The sequence below is a fragment of the Scyliorhinus canicula genome, chromosome 13 (genome assembly GCF_902713615.1).
Source record: "Scyliorhinus canicula chromosome 13, sScyCan1.1, whole genome shotgun sequence".
Classification (NCBI taxonomy): Eukaryota; Metazoa; Chordata; class Chondrichthyes; order Carcharhiniformes; family Scyliorhinidae; genus Scyliorhinus; species Scyliorhinus canicula.
This window is the reverse complement of record NC_052158.1, coordinates 139667481-139694232: the sequence shown is the minus strand read 5'-3', so window position 1 is coordinate 139694232 and position 26752 is coordinate 139667481. Positions and strand designations below refer to the sequence as shown.

General features: G+C 48.3%; 1 protein-coding gene across 2 annotated transcripts in view; it reads left to right on the top strand.

The window, feature by feature from the left end:
• LOC119975725 (sodium/hydrogen exchanger 9-like) overlaps positions 1-26752 on the top strand; it is a 455770-nt gene that overhangs the window by 98559 nt on the left and 330459 nt on the right. For both annotated transcript variants that reach the window (XM_038815548.1, XM_038815549.1), the window contains exons 5-6: positions 1060-1175; positions 13528-13633. In XM_038815548.1, coding sequence (XP_038671476.1) covers positions 1060-1175; positions 13528-13633 — 222 coding nt within the window. The remainder of the gene's footprint in view (positions 1-1059; positions 1176-13527; positions 13634-26752) is intronic.

The window sequence follows — 26752 nt, the reverse complement described above, 5'->3', positions numbered from 1 at the left end:
GACAAGGGCAGCAGATATGTGGGAATACTACCTGGAGGTTCCCCTCCAAGTCATTCGCCATCCTAGCTTGGAAATATATCACTGTTCCTTCACTGCAACTGAGTCAAAATCCTGCAACTCCCTCCCTGACAGCACTGTGAATGTACTACACTACATGAACTGCAATGGGTTCAAGAAGGCAACTCACCACCGCTTTCCCATGGGGAATTAGGAATTGGGCAACAAATGCTGGTCGAGCCAGTGAAGCCCATAACCCATTTTAAAAATGAAAATGTCTACTTAGCAATGGTCCTTGTAGGGGCAGCACGGTAGCACAAGCGGCTAGCACTGTGGCTTCACAGCGCCAGGGTCCCAGGTTCGATTCCCTGCTTGGGTCACTGTCTGTGCGGAGTTTGCACGTTCTCCCCGTGTCTGTGTGGGTTTCCTCCGGGTGCTCCGGTTTCCTCCCACAGTCCAAAGACATGCAGGTTAGGTGGATTGGCCATGATAAATTGCCCTTAAGTGTCCAAAAGGTTAGGAGGGGTTACAGGGTTATGTGGGATAGGGTGGGGATGTAGGTTTAGGTTGGGTGTTCTTTCCAAGGGCCGGAATCTCTTAATCCCTTAGTGTGCTACCGTTAACCCTTAATCCACATTATGAGAAAACCAGATTATCTGGTCAATGTCACCTTACTGTTTGTGGGACCATGCAGTGTGCAAATTGACTGCCAGGTTACAACAAGTGAGTAGGCTTCAGAAGTACTGTGTTGGCTCTAAAGCTCCATGGGATATTCAGGGGTTGTGAAAGGCGCTATATAAATGCAGGTCATTTTTTTTTTTGTTCCTTGTTATTTCTTTTCTGCATCTTTCCAGTTATTGATTTTCTTCCTGTGAGCGGTACAGTTTCCAAAGCAGCAAATAGAGAAGGCAACCTGTTTCACATTATCTCTCTGTACCTCTCCAGAGAACATACCTTCTGTAATTGCTTATCTGAAACTGCCTTTAATAAAAGTGCAAAACAGCAAAATAGACCCCAGATCCTATGTGAATGTGCTCATAATATCTTTATTGTGTTTTTCAGCGGCATTATGTATGGTTTTGTCATGGCTATGGTCAGCCTCGGCCAGCTAAGCAAGCATGACTTCTACTTCACAGATTGTTTATTCTTTGGAGCTCTGATTTCAGCGACTGACCCAGGTAAATATTGACGGAAAAGTTCTGTGACAGAGGGAAACCATGTGTGGCGGCCAGCCATGGAACATGCGATTTAACACGGCATCAGCATTCTAATTCATAATTTTGATCGCTCTAGCATCAGGGTTTGCCTTCAGGTGCCTAGCCCTTAAGCCTGACAATTTCTTCTCTCATGGTCTCCACCCTTCATTGCTCTTTTTTTTCTCCAGAAGTTGCTGCTCAAAACCTACTTCCTTAAGCTTTTGTCGCATGTGGGCCACTCAGATTGTGTTCGATGAACGCTTCCGTGAAGCAGCTTGGCACATTTTTATTACGCTATAAATTCTACATTGGGCATGAAATAAGAGCAAGAGTAGGCCATTCGGCCCTTTTTGAACCTACGCCTCCATTTGAGAAGATCATGTCTGAACTGATTGTGGGCTCCACTTTCCTGTCTATCCCCATAACCTTTGACGCCCTTCAGTCAAGGATCTAACTCAACCTTCAAAGTATTCAATGATCCTGGCTTGCACTACTCTCTGGGGAAGAGAATTCCACAAACAAACAACCCTCTGAGGGAAAAAATATTATCTCCGTCCTAAATGGGAGACTCTTTGTTTTTCATCTGTGTCCCTTAGTTCTAAGCCCTCCCTCAAGGGTAATCATCTTTTCAGCATCCACCTGTCAGGAACCCTCAGGTTCCTGGGTGTTTCAAGAAGATTGGTTCTCTTTCTTCTAAACTCCAATAGATACATGTCCAACCTGCCCCACTTTACTTCAATATAATCTCCTCATCCCAGAAATCAGTTGAGTGAACCTTCTGTGTGTTGCTTCTGATGCAATTATATCCTTTCCTAAATAAAGAGACCAAAACTGTGCACTATATTCTAAATACGATCTCGCCAATGCTCTGTAGAACTGTCGCAAAACGGGTCTTTTTCCAAATGGCAGGCAGTGACTAGTTGGGTACCACGGGGAATCGGTGCTGGGAACCCAGCTGTTTGCTATATATGTTCATGATTTAGATGAGGGAACTAAATGTAATATCTCCAAATTATACAAATGACTCTAAGCTAGGTGAGAATGTAAGCTGTGAGGAGGATGCAGAGATGCTTCAGTGTGTTTGGACAAGTTGAGTGAGTGGAAATATGAGGTTATCCACTTTGGTAGCAAAAAAGGGAAACGTAGGTTATTTTTTGAATGGCCATAAATTAGGAAATGTGCAACGAGCCCTGGGTGTCCTTGTACACTAGTCACGGAAGGTAAGCATGCGGTTGCAGCAGGTGGTAAAGAAGGCAAATGATATGCTAGCCTTCATTGTGAGAGGATTCAAGTACAGGATCAGGGATGTCTTGCTGCAATTATACAGGGCCTTGGTGAGGCCATACCTGGACTATTGTGAGCTGTTTTGGTCTCCTCCTCTGAGAAAGAATGTCCTTGCTCTCGAGGGAGTGCAACAAAGGTTTACCAGACTGATTCCTTGGATGGCTGGACTGGCGTATGAAGAGAGATTGTGTGGATTAGGATTGTATTCGCTAGAGTTCAGAAGAATGGGAGGTTGGGTGGGGTGGGATCTCTAACAGGACTCAACAGGGTAGATGCAGGAAGGATGGTGTTCCTCAGGGATCAGTGCTGGGACCTTTGCAGTTTGTAGTATATATAAATGATTTGGAGGAAAATGTAACTGGTCTGATTAGTAAGTTTGCAGACGACACAAAGGTAGGTGGAATTGTGGATAGCGATGAGGACTGTCAGAGGATACAGCAGGATTTAGATCGTTTGGAGACTTGGGCGGAGAGATGGCAGATGGAGTTTAATCCGGACAAATGTGAGGTAATGCATTTTGGAAGGTCGAATGCAGATAGAGAATATACAGTGAATGGTAGAACCCTCAAGAGTATTGAAAGTCAGAGAGATCTAGATGTACAGGTCCACAGGTCACTGAAAGGGGCAACACAGGTGGAGAAGGTAGTCAAGAAGGCATATGGCATGCTTGCCTTCATTGGCCAGGGCATTAAGTATAAGAATTGGCAAATCATGATGCAGCTGTATAGAACCTGAGTTAAGCCACACTTGGAGTATAGTGTTCAATTCTGGTTGCCACACTACCAGAAGGATGTGGAGGCGTTAGAGAGGGTGCAGAAGAGATTTACCAGGATGTTGCCTGGGATGGAGGGCATTAGCTATGAGGAGCGGTTGAATAAACTCGGTTTGTTCTCAGTGGAACAACAGAGGTTGAGGGGCGACCTGGTAGAGGTCCACAAAATTATGAGGGGCATAGACAGAGTGGATAGTCAGAGGCTTTTCCCCAGGGTAGAGGGGTCAATTACTAGGGGACATAGGTTTAAGGTGCGAGGGGCAAGGTTTAGAGGAGATGAACGTGGCAAGTTTTTTTACACAGAGGGTCGTGGGTGCCTGGAACTCGCTGCCAGAAGCAGGGACGATAGTGACATTTAAGGGGCATCTTGACAAATACATGAATAGGGTGGGAATAAAGGGATACAGACCCAGGAAGTGTAGTAGATTTTAGTTTAGACGGGCAGCATGGTCGGCACAGGCTTGGAGGGCCGAAGGGCCTGTTCCTGTGCTGTACTTTTCTTCTTTTTCTTTCTTTTGTCCCGATGGTGGGGTTGTCCAGAACCAGGGGTCACAGTCTGAGGATACGGGATGGACCACTTGAGGACAGAGTTGAGGAGAAAGTCCTTCACCCGGAGAGTCGTCAGTCGGTGGAATTTACTACCACAGAAAGCAATTGAGGCCAAAACATTGGATGTTTTCAAGGAGTTAGATATAGCTATTGGGGCAAAGGGGATCAAAAGATATGGGGGAAAGATATGGGTCCAAATGGCCTACTCCTGCTCCTATTTTCTATGTTTCTATCCCTACTTTTATATGTCATTCCCCTTGCAATAAATGACATTGTTCCACTTGCTTCTTAATCACTTGCTGTATCTGTGTATTAACCTTTTATGATTCATGTACCAGGGCACTCAGATCTCTCTGTACCTCAGAGTTCTGCAATCTCTTTCCATTTAAATAAAATGCTGCTTTTCTTTCTCCCATAATGAGTTTTCTCACATGATACTCCATCTGACAGATTTTTTGCCCTCTCACTTAACCTATTTATATACCTTTGTAGGCTCCTCATGTCCTCTTCACAACTTACTCTTGTAGCTCTCTTTCTGTCATCAGCACATTTAGCAACAACACATTCCGTCTCTTCCTCAAAGTCATTTATAGACAAATAGTTGAGGCCTCAGCACTAATTCCTGTGGCCCTCCACACATCTCTGCCAACCTGAAAATGACCCATTCCTAATGTCTGCTTCCTGTTAGCTAACCAATCCCCTAGCTATGCTACCATGTTGCCACCTACTCCATTGTTATTGGTGAAAATATTCACACGAAGGCCTGAGTATAAGTTTTTTAAAAAAGCAGTTTATTATATCAGAATTCTAGGAGAAAAGGCTCCGCAGCCTATTGACAGCCCCCTTTTCTCATTTGAGCTAAGGTTCACATGGGTTAATATACAGATTCAAGGGGCGGAATTAGATGTATACTTATTTACATACAATCAATTAACTATATTCGCGTCACTTCATTACATGCAGTCAGTCAATTTTCTTAGCATCCCAGTTATCACATATATGGTTAAAAGGGGTGTTGTCTTACCGGCCCCTAACTTCATACAGAAGTCATTCAAAACTAACACAATGATGTCCTGTTTGCAGCTGGGGTCCTTGATCTTATCAAGGACACATAGCATTTCTTGTTATGTGAAGCTGTTCTCACGAGGTAGTTTACACAGTTTGTAACTTATTGCTCAGGGATGTGGCTAGTTCGGCCATTTTGTGTCTTTAGTATTGCTTTAATAGCTAACATCCATTTTGTGTCCTTTTTTTAAAAAATAATTTTTATTGAGATTTTCAAAAACGTGTCCAAAACAGAAAATAACAACAAGAAAGCAATATTAACAACAAAAAAAGAGAAAAAACACAATAACCCCCAAAAACCAATAACTACAAAAAGGAGAGATAGATAAACACCCGGCATATCCAATAAACACATATACAGATTTCTCCCTTCCCCCGAAACAACCCCCCCCCCCCCCCCTCCCCCCCCGGTTGCTGCTGCTGCCGGCCTAATATCCTACCGTTCTGCCAGGAAGTCCAGGAAAGGCTGCCACCGCCTAAAGAACCCCTGTACTGATCCCCTCAGGGCAAATTTCACCTTCTCCAACTTGATGAACTCCGCCATATCATTGATCCAGGCCTCGCTTGGGGGCCTCGCATCCTTCCATTGAAGCAAAATCCTCCGCCGGGCTACTAGGGACGCAAAGGCCAAACACCGGCCTCCTTCGCCTCCTGCACTCCCGGCTCCACTGCAACCCCAAAAATTGCGAGTCCCCAGCCTGGCTTGACCCTGGATCCTACCACCCTCGACACCGTCCTTGCTACCCCCTTCCAAAACTCCCCCAGCGCTGGGCATGCCCAGAACATATGGGCGTGGTTCGCTGGGCTCCCCGAGCACCGAGCACACCTGTCTTCCCCCCCGAAAAACCTACTCATCCTCGTCCCAATCATGTGGGCCCTGTGCAGCACCTTGAACTGTATGAGGCTAAGCCTCGCACAGGAAGAGGAGGAATTCACTCTTTCCAGGGCATCCGCCCACGTCCCCTCCTCAATCTCCTCACCCAGCTCCTCCTCCCATTTACCCTTCAGCTCCTCTACCGAGGCCTCATCCACCTCCTGCATGACGTGGTACACGTCCGAAATCCCCCCCTCTCCAACCCACACCCCAGAGAGCACCCTGTCCCGTACCCCACGTGGGGGCAGCAGAGGGAACCCCTCCACCTGCCGCCTGGCAAACGCCCTAACCTGCATGTACCTAAACATGTTCCCGGGGGAGCCCAAACTTCCCCTCTAACTCACCCAGGCTCGCGAACCTCCCATCCACAAACAGGTCCCTCAACCTCCTAATATCTATCCTGTGCCAGCCCAGAAACCCGCCATCGATGCTCCCTGGAACAAACCGGTGGTTCCCCTGAATCGGGGACTCCATCGAGCCCCCCACCTCCCCCCTATGCCGTCTCCATTGCCCCTAAATTTTGAGCGTAGTTGCCAACACTGGGCTCGTGGTATACCTCGTTGGAGGGAGCGGCAACGGCGCCGTTACCAGCGCCTCCAGGCTCATGTTCACGCAGGACACCATCTCCATCCCCTTCCATGCTGCCCCTGCCCCGTCCATTACCCACTTACGCACCATCGCTGCGTTGGCAGCCCAGTAGTACCCACAGAGGTTGGGCAACGCCAGCCCCACCATCCCTGCCCTGCTCCAAAAACACCCTTCTCACCCTCAGAGTCCCATGCGCCCATACAAATCCCGTAATACTCCTATTGACCCTCCTAAAAAAGGCCTTCGGGATAAGGATGGGGAGGCACTGGAACAGGAACAAAAACCTTGGGAGCACCGTCATCTTGACGGACTGCACCCTGCCCGCCAGCGACAGCGGCAACATGTTCCATCTTTTGAACTCGTCCTCCATTTGCTCCACCAGCCGAGTGAGGTTAAGCTTGTGAAGGGCCCCCCAGCCCCTAGCCACCTGGACTCCCAGGTACCGAAAGCTCCTCCCCACCCTTTTCAGCGGGAGCCTACTTATCCTCCCCTCTTGATCCCCCGGGTGCACAACGAACAGCTCACTCTTACCCAGGTTGAGCTTGTACCCAGAAAAGCCCCCAAATTCCCTAAGGATCTGCATCACCTCCGGCATTCCCCCCACTGGTTCCGCCACATAACGCAACAGGTCATCTGCGTATAATGACACTCGGTGCTCCTCTCCACCCCGCACCAGACCCCTCCAATTCCCCGACTCCCTCAACGCCATGGCCAGGGGCTCAATTGCCAACGCAAAGAGCAAAGGGGACAGGGGACACCCCTGCCTCGTCCCCCGGTACAACTGAAAGTACTCCGATCTCCTCCTATTCGTGGCTACGCTCGCCATCGGGGCCTCATATAGCAGCCTCACCCAACTGACAAACCCCTCCCCGAACCCAAACCTTTCCAACACCTCCCACACGTACCCCCACTCAACCCTATCAAAGGCCTTCTCCGTGTCTAATGCTACCACTATCTCCGCCTCCCCTTCTACCGCCGGCATCATTATAACATTCAGAAGCCTACGCATATTGGTGTTCAGCTGCCTTCCCTTCACAAACCCTGTCTGGTCCTCTTGAATGACCCCCGGAGGACCCCCAGTCCTCTATCCTTGTGGCCAAGATCTTCGCCAAAAGCTTGGCATCCACATTTAACAACGAGATCGGCCTATATGATCCACACTGTAGGGAGTCCTTGTCCCGTTTAAGGATCAAGGAAATCAGCGCCCGTGACATGGTCGGAGGCAGAGCCCCCCCCTCCCTTGCCTCGTTAAAGGTCCTAACCAACAGGGGGCCCAACAGGTCTGCATACATTTTGTAAAATTCGACCGGAAACCCATCCGGCCCCGGCGCCTTCCCCGGCTGCATGCTACCTATCCCTTTGACCAGCTCCTCCAGCTCAATCGGCGCCCCCAGCCCCTCCACCTGTCCCTCCTCCACCTTCGGAAATCTCAGCCTATCCAAAAAGCGCCCCAATCCCCCCCCCCTCCACCGGGGGCTCGGACCGATACAGTTCCCCATAAAAGTCCCTGAAGACCCCATTAGTGTCCACCCCCCTTCGCACCACATTTCCTCCCCTACCCGTCACTCCACCAATCTCCCTGGCCGTGTCTCGTTTACATAGCTGATGCGCCGGCATCCTACTCACCTTCTCCCCATATTCGTACACCGCCTTCCTCCACTGAGCTTCCGCCTTTCCGGTGGTCAGCAAGTCGAACTTGGCCTGCAGGTTGCGTCGCTCCCCCAGCAGTCCCTCCTCCGGAGCCTCTGCGTATCTCCTGTCCACCCTCACCATCTCCCCCACCAACCTCTCCCTCTCTCTTTGCTCTCCCCTCTCCCTATGGGCTTGGATGGAAATCAACTCCCCTCTAATCACCGCCTTCAATGCCTCCCAAACCGTCCCCATCCGGACCTCCCCATTATCATTGGCCTCTAAGTACCTCTTGATACACCCCCGAACCCGCCCGCCCACCTCCTCATCCGCCAGCAGTCCCACCTCCAGGCGCCACAGCGGGCGCTGGTCCCTCTCCTCCCCCAGCTCGAGGTCTATCCAGTGCGGGGCATGGTCCGAAATGACTATGGCCGAATACTCGACATCCTTCACCCTCTAAATCAGCCCCCTGCTCAGGACAAAAGAATCGATCCGGGAATAGGCTTTATGCACGTGAGAAAAAAATGAATACTCCCTGGCCCTCGGCCTCGCGAACCTCCAAGGATCCACCCCTCCCATCTGCAATGAAATGAAATGAAAATCGCTTATTGTCACGAGTAGGCTTCAATGAAGTTACTGTGAAAAGCCCCTAGTCGCCACATTCCGGCGCCTGTCCGGGGAGGCTGGTCCATAAACCCCCTCAACACCTTGGGGCAGTTCTGCATTAATAGGATGAACAGGCCTCCTGCCCGTCCTGGACATGGATCGATCCAATGGGGGATCCAGCACTGTGTTAAAGTCCCCCCCCCCCCCCCCCCCAGTATCAGGCCCCCCGTCTCTAGATCCGGAATGCGGCCCAGCATACGCCGCATAAAACCTGCATCGTCCCAATTTGGGGCATTGACATTCACCAGCACCACCCGCTCCCATTGCAACTTGCCGCTCACCATCACATACCTCCCTCCACTGTCAGCCACCACCTTTGACGCCTCAAACGACACCCTTTTTCTCACCAGAATCGCCACCCCCCCCCCCGATTTTTTGCATCCAGCCCCGAATGAAACACCTGGCCTACCCAGCCCTTCCTCAGTCTAACCTGGTCCGCCACCTTCAGGTGCGTCTCCTGGAGCATAGCCACGTCCGCCTTCAGCCTCTTCAGGTGCGTAAACACCCGGGCCCATTTGACCGGCCCACTCAGCCCCCTCACATTCCAAGTTATCAGCCAGATCAAAGGGCTCCCTGCCCCCCTCCCCTGCCGACTAGCCATAACCCGTCCCCTGCCCGCCCCAGGCCAGCGTCCGTCTCCCCCCCCCCCCCCCCCCCCCCAGGCTAGGACCCCTCCCAGCCGTGTTATTTTGTGTCCTTTCTGATATTTTGATATTAACAAGCATTGTGTATACACTATCTATTTCTACAAATTGCTTCTTCTAAACAGGCATCTAAGCCAATGAGTACCTTTTGCCTAATCAGAACTATTCAAAAGTAATATAGGAGCACAAATGTAGTTCCAGGGCCACCTATAATTTATATCATAATGCAGTATCACAAAATGCCCTCCAACATCCATGAACTCAAATGCCTTCATGAAATCCAAGTACATCATCGGCGAGACCTTCTGGCTGTTCACCCTGATGGGATCTTCCGCTCCAGCTGACGGCAGACCCCAGCGGCGTGGGGGTGGATTCAATGGGAAATCCCATTAACAATGGCAGGGCCAGAATATCCCGCTGCTGGACAATGGTGGGCCATCTGAGAAACACACTGCTGAGAAACATACCGCGGGAGGCCAGAGAATCCACCCCTCCCACCCACATTAATAGCAGGAATGAGTGGGGTCTCTTATGAAGAAAGGTCAGAGCTGGTGGGTTTGTACCCACTAGAATTTAGCAGAGTAAGAGGTGACTTCATCAAAACCTTTGAGATCCTGAGGATATCGGGTGGATGTCGAGAGGATGTTTCCTCTTCGTCAGAGAATCTAGAATTGGGGGTTGTTGTTTCAAACTAAGGGGTTGCCCATTTATGAGCCGGCACAGCAGGCTCCACAGAGATTGTGACAGAATATTTGAAGGGGGCCCCGAGCAGCAGAGGTTAAACTCCAACCCCCCCCACCCCACTATTATCAGGGGCTTTACTCCACCCACATCTACTGCTGCAGTATTGCAGACGCTCCCTCCCACCCCTCACTGCCAGGTTCTCTCTTTCCCCCCCCACCCCAGCAAAGGCTTTGGCCCTCTCATTCCCCCCCCCCTCCCCCCACCACCACATGTTAAAGGAACCCCCTGTCCCTGAATTGGGTTCCCCAGAGGGCCCACCCCTGACACTGCCATGATGTTGGCTGGCACATGCTGGAACTGCCAGGCTGGCAAAGCTTCCAACCTTGGCCAGGGAGCAATGCCCGGGCATGCCATCATTTTATCGAATGGGTGAGCAGTTTCGAGGGGCCAAGTGGCCACCTCCTCCTAATTTACACATTTGTATCTGTGTTTTAGTTACTTGAATTGTTACTTCCACAAAAAACTTCATTAAATTAATAAAGCACAATTTCCGATTCACAAAAACCACATCGAATCTGCGATAACCTCCTTCAGCATAGATACTAGTATTATCTTTTTTTTAAAAACACATTTCATTCAAACTTGTATCAAAGTAGGTTACAGCAAATAAACACCCCGGGAAACATTCTTCCCAACAATCAACTATACAGTTTTTACAGATTTTTCTCCTTTTTCACCCTCTCTCCCCATCACCCGCACCCCCATCCACCTGCGACAAACAGTTCCTCAAACACGGTCACAAACATCCCCCACCTTTTCTAAAACTCCCCTGCTGAGCCCCTTAACTCATATTTTATCTTCTCTAACCTCAGGAAGTCGTACAGATTGCCCAACCATGCTGCTACTCCCGGTGGCGATGCCGACTGCCACTCCAGCAAAATTCTCCGCCGTGCAATCAGAGAGGCGAAGGCCATGACATCGGCCTTCCTCCTCTCCATGAGCTCCGGCTTCTCTGAAACCCCAAATATCCCCCCCCCCCCCCCCACTCACAATCACATATTTCCCACCTGGATCCCTCGCCTCCTTCACACTCACGAATCCCATTATTTTGCTCATTAAAATCGCCACACCCCTCGATTTCAAATCAAACCCCGAGTAAAAAAAAAACCTGCCCGACCCACCCCTTCCTTAACCTAACCTGGTCATTCACACGGAGGTGTGTTTCCTGCAAAAAGACCACCCCGCTTTCAAGCTCCTGAGGTGCGCGAACACCCGCGACCTTTTAACGGGCCCATTCAGTCCGCGGACGTTCCACGTCACCAACCTTACCGGAGGCTTGCGCCTCCAATCCCTTCTACCGTCTGTCATCTTCCCCACTTCCTGCCCCTTCAATTCCACTCTGTACCTAGCCCATCCCAGATGGCCCCTTTCTTCGCCCTTGACCATGTCATCTCTCACCCCCTGCCATGTCGCAGAAACCCCCCCCTCGCTTTTCCCCTTCCCCTTCTCCCCCCCCATTTCCCCTTTCTCCCCTCCCCGTCCCACCCCTCGTGGCCTTCTCCCCTACCACCTCACTTCTGTTCACCAGCATAACCTGCTAGCGCAGCTGCCCCTGCCCAAAGGCACATCCTAATGACCCCCCCTCCACTGCACTCCTCAGCTCAAAGAAGAAGGCCTCCTGCTGGCCTTACCCTCCCCCACCCAATCAAGGACTTCTCCTGAACTCCAGGTAGCCTTCTCCAAAAGCAAACAAACAGATATTAAACAAAAACAGGCCCATAAAACAGGAGGGGGGATGGGAACATCCATACCCACATAAACTTTTCACCCCTACAACTCCTTACAATCTTAACATTGAACAGAACCACCCCCCCCCCTCACAAAAAAAGGCGAAAATCCCCCAATCCCTCCACCCACTTCAAACATGCTCCCGACCATTACATAGTGCCAGCACCCCGGTTCCCAAGCATTGTCCACTCAGTTCTACCCTAGTTTATACTCCTTAATGAAGTCTTCGACCGCATCTGGGGTCTCGAAATAATACTCCTGGCCTCCGAACATCACCCATACTTTTTCCGCGTAGAGCGCCCCTAAACTGATCTGCCGCCGGTACAGCACTGCCTTGGCCTTGTTGAAACCTGCCCGCCGCTTTGCCAACTTGGCTCCGATGTCCTGATAAATCCAGACGTTATTTCCCTCGCAGTCGCAGCTACGCTTCTCCCTGGCCCACCATAGAATTTTCCCTGGCCCACCGTAGAATTTTCTCTTTCTCCACAAATTTATGGAGTCTCACGATCACCGCCTGCGGCGGCTCCCCAGCTCTAGGATTTTGCCTCAGAGACCTATGCGCTCAGTCGACTTCAGGTGCCTTATCTAGTACCCCTTCTGCCACCAGTCCCACCAGCATCCTCGAGACGTACCTCGTGGCACTAACACCTTCCACTCCTTCAGACAGGCCCACTATTCGCAGCTTCTGTCTTCTCAAGGTATTCTCCTGCTCCTCAACCTTTGCCCTCAGCGTTTTACAAAGGTCTCCGAGGAGCCCCACCTCCGCCTCCAGAGCCACCACACGATCGATGTGGTCCGAGGTCACTCCTTTGATCTCCCGAATCTGCGACCCCTGCACCTCCAAACACCTCTCCATCTGCACCAAAGTACTCTTCAGGGGTGTCGCAGCTTCTGCAATGGCCTTTGCATGATTCTCATGCATTTCTTTCCTCTGTTTATGGAATTCCTCCTTGATAAAAGTCATCAGTTCCTGTAGCTGGGGCCTTACAGCTTGCCCCTCCCCCGCCTGCATGCTGGAAGAGACTGTCAGTGAAGCACAAGACTGTTTCAACTTTCCAGCCAAACCTCTCACTGTTTTCTGCCGGGTCTGGTGATCAGGAGACATACCATTCCTCTAACATTCACCTTCGCCTTTTCATCAAAATTCCACCCGGATCTGGGTAAAAAGAGTCCTTTTCTGTGACTTTGAACAGGAACAGCCCTTTATGTGACTAATCACTCCATGGTCATAAGCCGAAGTCCTAGTACTTTCTTTTTGATATATGTTAGACTAATTTGCATGTACATCTCTGCTTTCTGTCTATCTTCCTCTTTCCTTGAATTATGGGATCATTTCCGAATCTGGGGAATTTTGGAAAATTAAAACCAATGCGACAACTATCTGAGCAAATCCTTTTAATTCCCGGGGATGAAGTCCATCAGGACCTGGCGAGTTGTCCGTTTTTAATTCTAATAATTTTCTTTGTGCCATTTCCCTGGTAATTATAATTATTTTTATATCCTCACTCCCTTTTACCTCTTGACTTCAAATTTCCTCACACCAAGATGCCTCAGTCATCCCCAGACAGCTACAGTTAACTGAAATGAAATGAAAATCGCTTATTGTCACGAGTAGGCTTCAAATGAAGTTACTGTGAAAAGCCCCTAGTCGCCACATTCCGGCGCCTGTTCGGGGAGGCTGTTACGGGAATCGAACCGTGCTGCTGGCCTGGTCTTTAGTTAATGTTGGATGCCACAGCCTCCTACTAATGTTTGATTAAGGTTTTCTCCATTGTTTTTCCCCACACACAGTGACGGTGCTGGCCATCTTCCATGAGCTCGACGTAGACACACAACTCTACACGCTGCTGTTCGGGGAGAGCGTTCTGAATGATGCAGTCGCCATCGTCCTGACTTAGTAAGCACGGGGGGGGGGGGGGGGGGGGGGGGGGGGGGGGATGGGAGCAAATCAAATCTGCTTTTTCTCATTGGCTGATGTCACCCAGGGTGCATTGGGAATGAGATGCTGCACTTCGGTGGGCTGGGATTTTGACTCGCTGCTGTGACCCTCTTCCACAACCCACCCCACCCCATCCCCCTCACCCCACCCACCATCATAGCTGAACCTAAAGCTGTGCTTCAATAAAAGGGATATTGCTTCTAAATGCGAAATTCTAGACATCGATATCTTTCTGTGCTTTCTATCAGCATGAGTAATATTCCCTCCAGCAGATGGTTATGTAATATTCTCCCCATTATATTAACTAATCACTTTGCAGAGGGAACAGTTAGCCACCTTGAATAGTTACGGTTTTAACTAGAAGTCTGCAGTTGTGTCTCTTGTTTTCCCTTTCATTAGGCTGCTTGTTTTTAATCTATTTTGTCTAGTGTAGGAAGGGGCGTGAGAGTCCCTTTTAGAGTTTCACTTGGGGGTTCGGAGCCGTACTGTCGATGTAACAGGAATGAGTGACTCTGACAAGTAATGTGGGGCAGCACGATAACATAGTGGTTACCACTGTTGCTTCACAGCTTCAGGGTCCCAGGATTGATTCCCAACTTGGGTCACTGTCTGTGCGGAGTCTGCACGTTCTCCCCCTTGTCTGCGTGGGTTTCCTCCGGGGGCTCCGGTTTCCTCCCACAAGTTCCAAAACACATGCTGTTACATAATTTGGACATTCTGAATTCTCCCTCTGTGTAGCCGAAGAGGCGCTGGAATGTGGTGACTCGGGGCTTTTCACAGTAATTTCATTGCAGTGTTATCGTGAACCTACTTGTGACAATAAAGATTATTATTTGTTATTATTATTGTTATTATTAAAACAACAATTTTATTGAATGATAATAAAAATGACAATTATTATTGATAATATAAAAAAATGGAAAGTAAGTTAAAAGAAAGATAACATATTGGAAAGAGAAAAGTGTGTTCGTGCGTGTGTGTGTGTGTATCCCAAGGTGGTCTGTTCTACGACTGGACCCTAAATCAGTATATGCACAACCATCCCCTAGGATCACCAAGTCGCTGAGTATCCTTGCCAGCATTTACTGCCTTTGATAATTGCCCTTGAACAAAGGAAATTGTGCTTGGATCTGGAGTCACATTTTGGTCAGACCAGGTTAGGATGGCAGATTTCCTTCCCTGAGGGATATTAGTGAGCCAGATGGGTTTTTGCAACAATTAACAGTGGTTTCATGGTCACTTTTAATTACAGATTTTTATTTGCTATGGAACCCCAGGTTTAGCTCACTGGGCTAAATCGCTGGCTTTTAAAGCAGACCAAGCAGGCCAGTAGCACGGTTCGATTTCCGTACCAGCCTCCCCGGACAGGCGCCGGAATGTGGCGACTAGGGGCTTTTCACAGTAACTTCATTGAAGCCTACTCATGACAATAAGCGATTTTCATTTTTTTCATTTTTCATTTCAGAGCATTACCCTGGGTCTCTGGATTACTAATCCAGTGATAATTCCACTACACCACCACCACCTCCCCTGTTTATTATTGTACCGTAAATGTACCTATGTTAACTCTAATCTGTTACTTTATATGGAGTGGAAGTATGGTTTAGCAATTACCTTGGACAGTTTCATCCACCACTTTGAACATGGGCATCACATTAACCTGTCTTCAAATAGCATCTCCCAAGTGTCCATTGACCCCCACCCTGATGATTGTTGTTGCTGATGTGGATCTACCTGGGGACGAGGGGAGGGAAGTCGAGAGGAGATTTGTTGGGGGAAACTTAGGAGTGAATCTGAGGTGCTTTCCCTGGGGTGATGGAACCTATAACAGATGATGAGCCAGCCTTAGCTTCTAATGACGCCGACATGCCAGCAGTGAGCTTGAGCAATTTTGACGGATACACAAACATAGATTTTCACCATTCCTTTCAGTGGGGAAAACGAAGAGTGCCAATGAAGTTGGTAGAAGAGCGAATTGCATTTGTTTTAAATCTCTGTCGAGCTTTACGTGGAATGGAAATCTTATCTGCTGAGGATGCTGGGGAAAGTCCCTTTTGGTTTTTGAATGAGGTGTTCATATCACAGTGAGAATGCAGCAAGAATGCGCGCGGGTGGGCAGCTTCAAACCGCGGAAACATCGGGGTCGGGGTCAGAGGTTGGCATTTGTAAGAATCCTGAGCTTGAACCCAACCGACCTCTAACCTGCTGCTTTGAGGTTTCATAGACACGCAGCAAAGCCGAAGCAGCGCCCCCATTCCCAGGAGTTAAAACTCCACAGCATGTGTGGGAACCCAAATCCAGGTTTCCTGTCCCAAAACTGCACACTCCTGTCGAGGAAACTCACCCTTGTCAACATTAGGGCCAAATTTTTTGGCTTTATGTGAAATACCAGTTTGTAAAAGTGATTTTTAACTCGAGCAGCATTACAAAAATAAAGAGTCTATTGCCACAAGCTCTTTTTTTTTCTCCGACTTTTTTTTCCATTTGCATTTTGTGCTCCCTTGGAGAAGGGGGGGGAGGGATTTCAGTCCCGGGAAATGCTTTCTGGTTGAGTTAGTCGAGGATTGCAATTCTAGAAAATGGGACAGATGGAAACTCCTGAGGGATTGTTGATAATTTCTTATTCGAGTCTGTTGTTTGAGGAAAATGATTCCAATAAAAGAATTAGCCAGATAAATGTGTCTCGTAACAAAGGCTGAGCTGACCGTGCAGACTGAGACTTATGCCTGCATCATCAGCGGGGAATTGACATCCAGCTGAAAAGGACATGATAAGGTCCTTCCACTTGGCAACTGGAGTGAATCTCAAAGGTAATCAACTCCGCCCCCAACCTGGTTCGGCCTGAACCCGCAACGTGACACTACCACGACACCAAGTGCGCTCATTGTCACTGCATGGGCAGATTCACTCAGAAAGCACGTAATGATGGCTGAGATTGGGAACAGGAAAATGTCCCACTGGTACCTCTTCTGCCTCACTGGTAAGGGTCTGTTGGGGCGCAGTAGATATGGGGTGGGACAGTGGCTATCAGAGTAACAGTTAAATGGACAAAATTCAATGATCCTCAATGATCAGTGTACTTTTCCAAATCATGTTAATGTGTCAGACTCTCAGGTTAGTTACTAAAGGGGCTGGAGTGCTGCAGGCTTATCATAGCTCAAGTGTTGAATTTAGGGTGTCTGGCCTTGATTCTGATTTGCTATTCTCAGGTGTTATTTTGGGAACTAGCATAGCCCAAAACGACTCTGCCGAGCTAGGGCCTCCACTTTCTCAGAGCGCTAGGACACGATTTAGCGGAATTGAACTGAGACCCGTGTCGGCTGCATTTAGCCAGGTGTTTGCTGGTGTCGCAGTGCCAAGAATGACCACCCTATTAAATGGGACACTGCCTCATTCTAGGCCTCGGCGAGGATTGACCCACCGTGGCAGCACTTGGTCTCATTTCCTGCAATAACCAGCTCCGCTCGCCGGGGCAGGAAGGGATTGATCTCTAACATCCCACTGCAGCCTCTGGATCCCCACAATTATGGTGACATCGACCCGCTGCACCCGAAGGGCAGGGCACCTCCAGGTGTGATCCCTGGCAGTATCCCTGTCAGCCTGGCAGTGCCACCTGAGCACTCTCTCATTTCCAGGACGCCAAGGTGGCACTGCCAGCGTGCCCAGGTGGCACTGTCAGGGTGCCAGAATGGCAGTGCCAAGTGCCGGGGTTGCACGGGAGGTGCCAGGGTACCCGACCTGGGAGAACTCCAAGTGCCAGTTCACCTGGTCCACATATGTGGACGCCAGTGCTCAACGGCGCCCGCTTGGCAACTCCGAGGGGAGGTTGTTCGAACCTTGTCTCTGGATAGATCCGACGTAGACTTATTCAAGTGAGATTAACTACTCATTTGAATATGCAAATTTGGATCCTGACCTCAATGGATGGAATTCAGATCGTGACGCCTCATGAAATCTCATTAGACCTTGTGAGGTGCAACAAAGCCAGTAAATCTCGCAATAGGCCTCTCGAGATTTAGTGGCCTTGTTGCATCCCGGGTTGGGCACGACGAGGCTGATAGATCACGCCTATAGTCACTGGACAGTGAATAGCGTACGGGCATGAATTTCCTTCGTCAGTAACACCACATGACCAGCATGGATGGCACATGAATAAAATATGTGAATGCTTTGCCACCATTCTTTTACGTTCTTTCGTGGCATATGGGTGTCGCTGGCAAGGCGAACATTTGTTGGCCATCCTTAATTGCCATTTCAGAGAGCAGCTAAGACCCACAAAGCTGGGGGGCGTCTAGAGCCAAACATATAGGCCAGACCAGGTAAGGATGGCAGATTACTTTCTCTGAAGGGCATCAGTGAAGTAGATGGGCTTTTACACAATCAGTGATAGTTTAATAATCACCACAGCTACAACATTGCTATCTACTCGGGAGTGATAAATTCCCCCGTATGTCCTGTGCACAAAAAGCAGGACAATTCTAAACCAGCCAATTACTGCACCATCAGTCTACCCTTGATCATCAGTAGAGTCAGGAAGGGGCCATCAGCAGCACTTGCTGAGCAAAACTGAAACTCATTTTAGGATCTGCCAGCATCAATCAGCTCTTGATGTTATTGCAACCTGGGCTCAAATGTGGGCAAAAGAGCTGAACTCCAGGGGTGAGACGAGAGTGACTGGCTTTGACATCAAGGCAGCATTTGCCCAAGTATGACATCAAGAAACCTAGCAAAACTGGAGTCAGTGTGAATCGGGGAAAAACCCTCTGCTGATTGGAGTCATACCTGGCACAAAGGAAGATGGCCGTGATTCTTCGAGTTCAGTCATCTTATTTCCAGGTCATCATTGCAAGAGTTCCTCAGCGTAGGCTTCAAGGCCCAACCATCTTGTTTTGGCAATAAATTGCCTTCCATTGTAAGGTCAGAACTGGGATTTCAATGGATTGCACAATGTTCTGCACCATTCATGATTCCTCGGATGCTGAAGCAACCCGTGCCCAAATACAGCGAGACGTGAACAATTATTACGGATGCGTGGTCAGCCCAACAATGGCTAAAATGCTGAACCAGATGCGTAATGTTTTTAAGTTTTAAGACTGTGTAGAAAGATCAATTTGTTTCAGGAGTGATAAAATATGAAATAGAGCTTGGTTATTTTATAAAAAAACTTTATTAAAAGAAAAGAAAACAATATTTAAGCTTTTATTTCATGCTCTAACACTAACAGATTACATGCGATTTCTTAACCTTAACATACAAGTTCCCATTATGTAACACTATAACGGAGCTTACAGCTCTCATGCCACTTTCACGGGAAGACAAAGGCAATTTTCTTCTGTTATTCTGACATTTGATTGGAATCCTTTTACAAAGGCTGTCTCGGTGGCAACTTTCATGACCTCTCTGTCGATTTCCCAGACTTCCCCAGTAACTGTTCAAAACAGTATTCTCATTCTCTCTCTCTCTCTCTCTCTCTCTCTCTCTATTCTCTCCCTCCCCTCTAAGCTCCACCCACCCCCTCAAACAAAGCTTCTTCCCTGGGGTGGCCAGACTTGAACCTATTTTCGTTATCTTGGCACTTGCCAACTCCTGTTCATACAAAACAACTGAGCTATGCCATTTATATGCAACTAACTATCCATTGACGGAGAAATAGGTCATCAGACTCTCAGATGGGCCAATGGCTGGTAAAACAAGATTGTCCCGAATGACACTGGATCTCGAGTGGATCTTCCTGGCTGAAACGAGACATCCTATGTATTCCCACTAACGAGATTAAGTCTGAATGGGACAAGGAAATTCAGGCTGCATGTGTATCCCTCTAGCTCTGCTCCTAGCAGTCTTTTCTTCATGCTCTAACACAAACATATTACATGCAATTTCTTAACCTTAACACACAAGTTCCCATTATGTAACACTATAACGGAGCATACAGCTCTCATGCCACTTTCACGGGAAGGCAAAGGCAATTTTCTTCTGTTATTCTGACTGGATCTTGAGTGGATCATCCTGGCTGAAGCGGGACACCCTATGTATTCCCACTAACAAGATTTAAGTCTGAATGGGACAAGGCAATTAAGGCTGCATGCGTATCCCTCTAACTCTGCTCCTAGCAGTCTTTTTAACATCCTGGAGGTTACTATTGATCAGGAACTGAGCCGGACTAGCCATAAAAATATTATGGCTATAAGAGAAAATCAGAAATTAGGATTCCTATTGCAAGTAACTCGCCTCCTGTCTCCCCAAAGCCTCTCCACCACCGAGCCATTTTGAGGAATGTGATGGAATGATCTCCACTTGCCTGGATGAGTGCAGCTCGAGCAGCACTGAAGAAGCTCAACACCATCTAGGACAAAGCAGCCTGCTTGATTGGCATACCTTCCACAAACATTCACTCCCTCCACCAGCGACGCACTGGAGCAGCAGTGTATGCAATCTACAAGATACACTGCAGGAACTGACCAACCTCCTGAGGCAGCACCTTCCAAACCCATGACTGCTACCATGTAGAAGGACAAGGACAGCAGATATATGGGAACAGCACCTCTAGAATTCCCCTCCAAGTCAGTCACCATCCTGATTTGGAAATATAACAACATTCCTTCACTGTAACTTGGGCTAAACCCCTTCCTAACATCATACTAGGTGTACATACACCAGAGGGACTGCAGTAGTTTAAGAAGGCAGCTCGCCACCATTTTCTCAAGGGCAGTTAGGGATGAGCAGTAAATGGTCTGCATCCTTAAAAGAAAAAAATGGTTGATGATTGAATTTGAATTCCACCAGCTACTCTGCTGTGGTGGGATTCAAAACCCTATCCTCAGGGCATTAGCCTGAGCTCCTGGTTTACTAGTCCAGTGACATAACTACCACACCGCCAGCTCCCCAAACATGGGGCGCGATTCTCTGCTCCCACGCCGGGTGGGAGAATCACGGGAGGGCCTATCTGGAACCCCCCGCGATTCACCCACCCTCCCCAAAATGGCGTGTCGTGTTTTGCGGCGCGCCGCTCGGAGAATCAGAGAATCGCGGGCCGTTGTTTTTCACGGCGACCTGCGATTCTCCGACCTGGATGGGCCGAGCGGCCTGCCGTTCCCGACCGGTTCACGCCGGCGGCAACCACACCTGGTCGCTGCCGGCGTGAACAGCGCGCCAAAGGTGAGTATGGGGTTTGTGGGGGGCGGAGAGGGGAGTGAGCACCACGGCCATGCTCGGGAGGGGACTGGCCCGCGATCGGTGCCCACCGATCGTCAGGCCAGCGTCTCAAAGGGACGCACACTTTCCCCTCTGCCGCCCCGCAAGATCAAGCCGCCACGTCTTGCGGGGCGGGGGAAGGGAAGACGGCAACCGCGCATGCGCGGGTTTGAGCCGTCAGCCGTCGTGACGTAAGCCGCGCATGGGCGGGAAGGAGCCGGCCAACCTGCGCATGCGTGGCTGACGTCAGTAGGCGTGCCGGCCGCGTCATTCTCGGTGCGCCGGGCCTTAACGCCAGCGACAAGGCCCCGCGGCCGAGATTTACGGCACGGCCCTCCTAGCCCCCGGGGGAGGGGGGGAGAATAGGGGGAAAGGAGCGGCCTCTGTTGCTGTCGTGAACCTCTCCGGGTTTCACAATGGCGTTGGGCCTTGCGGAGAATTCTGCCCATGCTTTCTGTTATAAATCTGAAGTTTATTCTGCAGCAGTTTCAAAGAGTGGATATCTTTATTGAAGTTTTTATTTAATGCCCCTCTGACCCTCATTCCAGATTCAGCCAAGTTGCTTCCAGTGAAATGACCTTCCAACAGCAATGGTATATTTTTTTCCAAATGTGCTGTCAGGATCCCGGAGCAGACACCAGCATTGGTTAGAATCACGGACCAGACCCCAACATTAGTTAGGATACCGGAGCAGACCCCAACGTTGTTTGGAATCATGGACCAGACCCCAACATTGTTAGGATACCGGAGCAGACCCCAACATTGTTTGGAATCATGGACCAGACCCCAACATTAGTTAGGATACCGGAGCAGACCCCAACGTTGTTTGGAATCATGGACCAGATCCCAACATTGTTAGGATACCGGAGCAGACCCCAACATTGTTTGGAATCATGGACCAGACCCCAGGATTGTTAGGATACCGGACCAGACCTCAACTTTAGTTAGGATACCAGATCAGACCCCAGCATTGGTTAGGATCCTGGCCCAGACCCCAACTTTAGTTAAGATACCAGACCAGACCCCAGCATTGTTTAGGATCCTGGGCCAGAATCCCAAATATTTAAAAAAAAAATTTGTATAACTGAGGAAAGGATACTTCACTCCCGGAGTGATGACTGACCAATAGGTATTAATTATGTTAAAATAAACTTTAATTTAAACACATAGCTCACCACATTAACATCAAAGAAAATAGATTTACAATTACCAGTTAAACATTTCTTAAACACAAGGAAAAACTTAGACTCATTATTTATACCGGCTGCTAACTCCAATTAAGCAACCCAATACCGTACAAATGCCTCTTGGAAATAGTGCTTAAAAAACAGATTACTTGCTCAGAGACCTTTGGAGAGAATTCCTTTCAAGAGCAGATTCAGTACACTTCTGCTCAACCTGGCAGCATTTGGCAGTACTGCTTAAGTCTTGTCAGACTCGACCCCTATGGCAAACAGCAAAAACTACTTCGAGATATGGCTCCTCCCAATAATTACATCATCTGTATCCCACTAAAATGTCACATGACCTGCTTAGCGAGGAGACAATACAACCCATCAGAAATTATCTACTCTCCTGGGAATCTCCACCAATCATAACACTATCCCGTTAGCCCTTCATCTGTAATCAAGCAATGGGCGGAATCAAGCATGACCTCATCTTTTACGACTTCCTAATTACAGCTTTTGCAAACACACATTCTGGAAACCTTAACTTGTGGAATCAATGATGACCTTGCCATTTACGACTCCCTAATTACAGCTTTTGCAGACACACAGTCTGGATACCTTAACTCTTCCGAGGTTCCCACCTGCTTCAAGAAGATCACTATCATATCAATACAAGCATGAACCAGGCAACATGCCTAACAACTACCAACCGGTTGCCTTGACATTAATCATTATGAAGTGTTCCGAGGGATTGATTATGAGACACATCAATTCCATACTCCAAGAATTCTTTGATCCATTGCAATTCGCATACTGCCACAACTGGTCCACAGCAGTTGCCATCTATTTGGACCTACATTGATCTTTGGAGCAACCCGACAACAAGGACTCCTACGTCAGACTCCTATTCATTGACTACAGCTCTGTCTTCAACACCATAATCCCTGCCAAGCTCAGATCAAAGCTCCAAAACTGAGGATTTTGCTCCTCCCTCTGCAACTGGATCCTCGACTTTCTGACCCATAGACCACAATCAGTAAGGATAAACACCAACACTTGCCCCACGATAGTCCTCAATACCGGGGCCCCGCAGGGCTGCTTATTTAGCCCCCTACCATACTCTATATATATATATATATATATATATATACACATGACTGTGTGTCAAAATTTGGCTCCAACTCCATCTGCAGATTTGCTGATGACACAACTGTAGTAGGTCGGATCTCGAACAATGATGAATCAAGAGTACAGGAGGGTGATAGAGAACCTAGTGGAGTGGTGTAACGACAACAATATCTTCCTCAGTGTTGGCAAAACTAAAGAGTTGATCATTGACTTCAGGAAGTAAGGAAGTAAAGTATTGTACACACTCCTGTCTGCATCAGTGGTGCCGAGGTGGAGATGGTTGACGGCTTCAAATTCCTAGGTGTGCACATCACCAACAATCTGTCCTGGTCCACCCACGTCAACACTGCAAGCAAGAAAACACCTATATTTCCTCAAGAAACTAAGGGGATTCGGTATGTCCACATTGACTCTTACCAATTTTTACAGATGTATCATAGAAAACATCCTATCTGGCTGCGCCACAGACTGGTAAGGCAACTGCTCGGCCCAAGACCATAAGAAACTACAGAGAGTCATGATCACAGCCCAGTCCATCACGCGAATCCGCCTCCCATCCATTGGCTCTGTCTACACCACACACCCCACTGCCTTGGGAAAGCAGGCAGCATAATCAAAGACCCCTCCCACCCAAATTATTCACTCTTCTAACTTCTTCCATCGGGCAGGAGATACAAAAGTCTGAGAACACGCACTACCAGGTACAAAAACAGCTTCTTCCCCGCTGTTACCAGACTCCTGAATGATCCTCTTCTGGACTGATTTAATCTCTTCACAAATCTTCTCTACTGAGTAGTATGCTTCACCCGATGTCTGTGTCTATGTATTTACATTGTGCATTTAAGTATATCCTATGGTTTTTTTTTCATGTATGGAATGATATGTGCGCAGAATGATACTTTGCACTGTACCTCAGTACATGTGATAATACAACAAATCCAATCCTAAGATCTTTAATAATACTGCAACAAATATAGATCTTAACCCAGGCTTTTAATAACTGCAGCATATATAAAAAATACAATATTTCACAATTTCTACATTCATCACAATGCCCTCAAGGTTTTCATTGTTTTGGAAATGCTGACGGTGTTAACATTTCTGTGCGTGTTTGATATTCCCTGGAAGGAGTAATAGGTTTTTCTTGTTATCTGGGATCTTCTGGTTAATACGCAACCTCAGCTAATCAGTCAGTCAATCCAGCCTCCTTCCAAAGAAATACTGTAGGAAATGACACTTGCCATCAAAAGTGTTGACTGAAAACTCGGAACTTTTGATTCAACAGTGTGCCTCACTGACATGTGATGAGTGTCAAACTCCTCCATCAGGGCAGAGCTGGTACCGGCTTTCACGATCAGGAAAACACTGCACTTACTGGCTGTGCAATGGAAATTAATGGTGAAGACTTGTTTTATTGTAAGAAAGAATTGCCATGGAAACTATCCAAACTTCTAATTATAAAGCGCTGGTTGACTTTATTAATCAATACGCGAATGCCAGTGTTCAGAAATCTCTCTGCATTTTAATTGAATGAGGCGGAGGTGTGCTGAGCTCTGCTTGCATATGGAGTGCTTTAGACATCAAATACTTGAGATTAGCATCTTTTATTCAAATAATCAAAGCTTATCCCAATTGCCAACTCACAAGCCCATTGTGCCCTGGCATAACAACTCCACTAGGTTGTTATGTTTCTTAAAAGAATGCTAGAAGTCGTTCAGCAGTTGAAGGATGGTTTATTGTGCTCCACAATAAATTACTTCGTTAGCTTTTACTTACAGAATGGCACTTGTAAAGATACTGCTTTTCTATGCTCTGCAACTAGGCCTAACCACTTGCAGCCCTGAGCTCAACTTCCGTCCTGTCCTGCTCCCCTGCTTCTCCAGCCAAATTGAGCGAGGGCGGGCCTTCGGCGTCACTCTTGTATGTCCCCGTGCTGCCCCTGGTAGTACTTCCATTTCCCATCAGCCCCTTCTGTACACACTCAGGCGAGGATCACTACATCCCCCTTTTTCACTTTTTTTTAGTTGCAGAGCTGTAACTAAACACAAATTCAAACACAGTTAGGTTTATATACAAAGACAAGGCAGAGCAATGATATTGCCAGTCCATGTTCATAAGTTCAGACGGTTGGGTGCACGTCTGATCCGGGTAGACCTCCTGAGTGGGCATGGAGATCCAGAGTCTTTTACGTCCATTTGGCCACCTGCTGCTGGAGTTCCAGGATGTTGCCTGACAGCGTCCTGCAGCTCTAGTGTTGGAAATACTTGTCGACGAGGTGTAACTTTTAGAAGGTCTCGGCGATTTCGTCAAAACAGTGTTCCATCGTAAGACTGCACAACGTAGGATCGTGGCGATATTTGGCGGAGAACCGTTGCCATTTTAGACCAGCCCCCAGCCGGGTGTCCATAAGACCATAAGACATAGGAGCGGAAGTAAGGCCATTCGGCCCATCGAGTCCACTCCACCATTCAATCATGGTTGATTTCAACTCCATTTACCCGCTCTCTCCCCATAGCCCTTAATTCCTCGAGAAATCAAGAATTTATCAATTTCTGTCTTAAAGACACTCAACGTCCCGGCCTCCACCGCCCTCTGTGGCAATGAATTCCACAGACCTACCACTCTCTGGCTGAAGAAATTTCTCCTCATCTCTGTTCTAAAGTGACTCCCTTTTATTCTAAGGCTGTGCCCCCGCGCCCTAGTCTCCCCTGCTAATGGAAACAACTTCCCTACGTCCATCCTATCCAAGCCATTTATTATCTTGTAAGTTTCTATTAGATCTCCCCTCAACCTCCTAAACTCCAATGAATATAATCCCACGATCCTCAGACGTTCATCGTATGTTAGGCCTACCATTCCTGGGATCATCCGAGTGAATCTCCGCTGGACCCGCTCCAGTGCCAGTATGTCCTTCCTGAGGTATGGGGCCCAAAATTGCTCACAGTATTCTAAATGGGGCCTAACTAGTTCTTTATAAAGCCTCAGAAGTACATCCCTGCTTTTATATTCCAAGCCTCTTGAGATAAATGACAGCATTACATTTGCTTTCTTAATTACGGACTCAACCTGCAAGTTTACCTTTAGAGAATCCTGGACTAGGACTCCCAAGTCCCTTTGCACTTTAGCATTATGAATTTTGTCACCGTTTAGAAAATAGTCCATGCCTCTATTCTTTTTTCCAAAGTGCAAGACCTCGCACTTGCCCACGTTGAATTTCATCAGCCACTTCTTGGACCATTCTCCTAAACTGTCTAAATCTTTCTGCAGCCTCCCCACCTCCTCAATACTACCTGCCCCTCCACCTATCTTTGTATCATCGGCAAACTTGGCCAGAATGCCCCCAGTCCCGTCATCTAGATTGTTAATATATAAGGAGAACAGCTGTGGCCCCAACACTGAACCCTGCGGGACACCACTTGTCACCGGTTGCCATTCCGAAAAAGAACCTTTTATCCCAACTCTCTGCCTTCTGTCTGACAGCCAATCGTCAATCCATGTTAGTACCTTGCCTCGAATACCATGGGCCCTTATTTTACTCAGCAGTCTCCCGTGAGGCACCTTGTCAAAGGCCTTTTGGAAGTCAAGATAG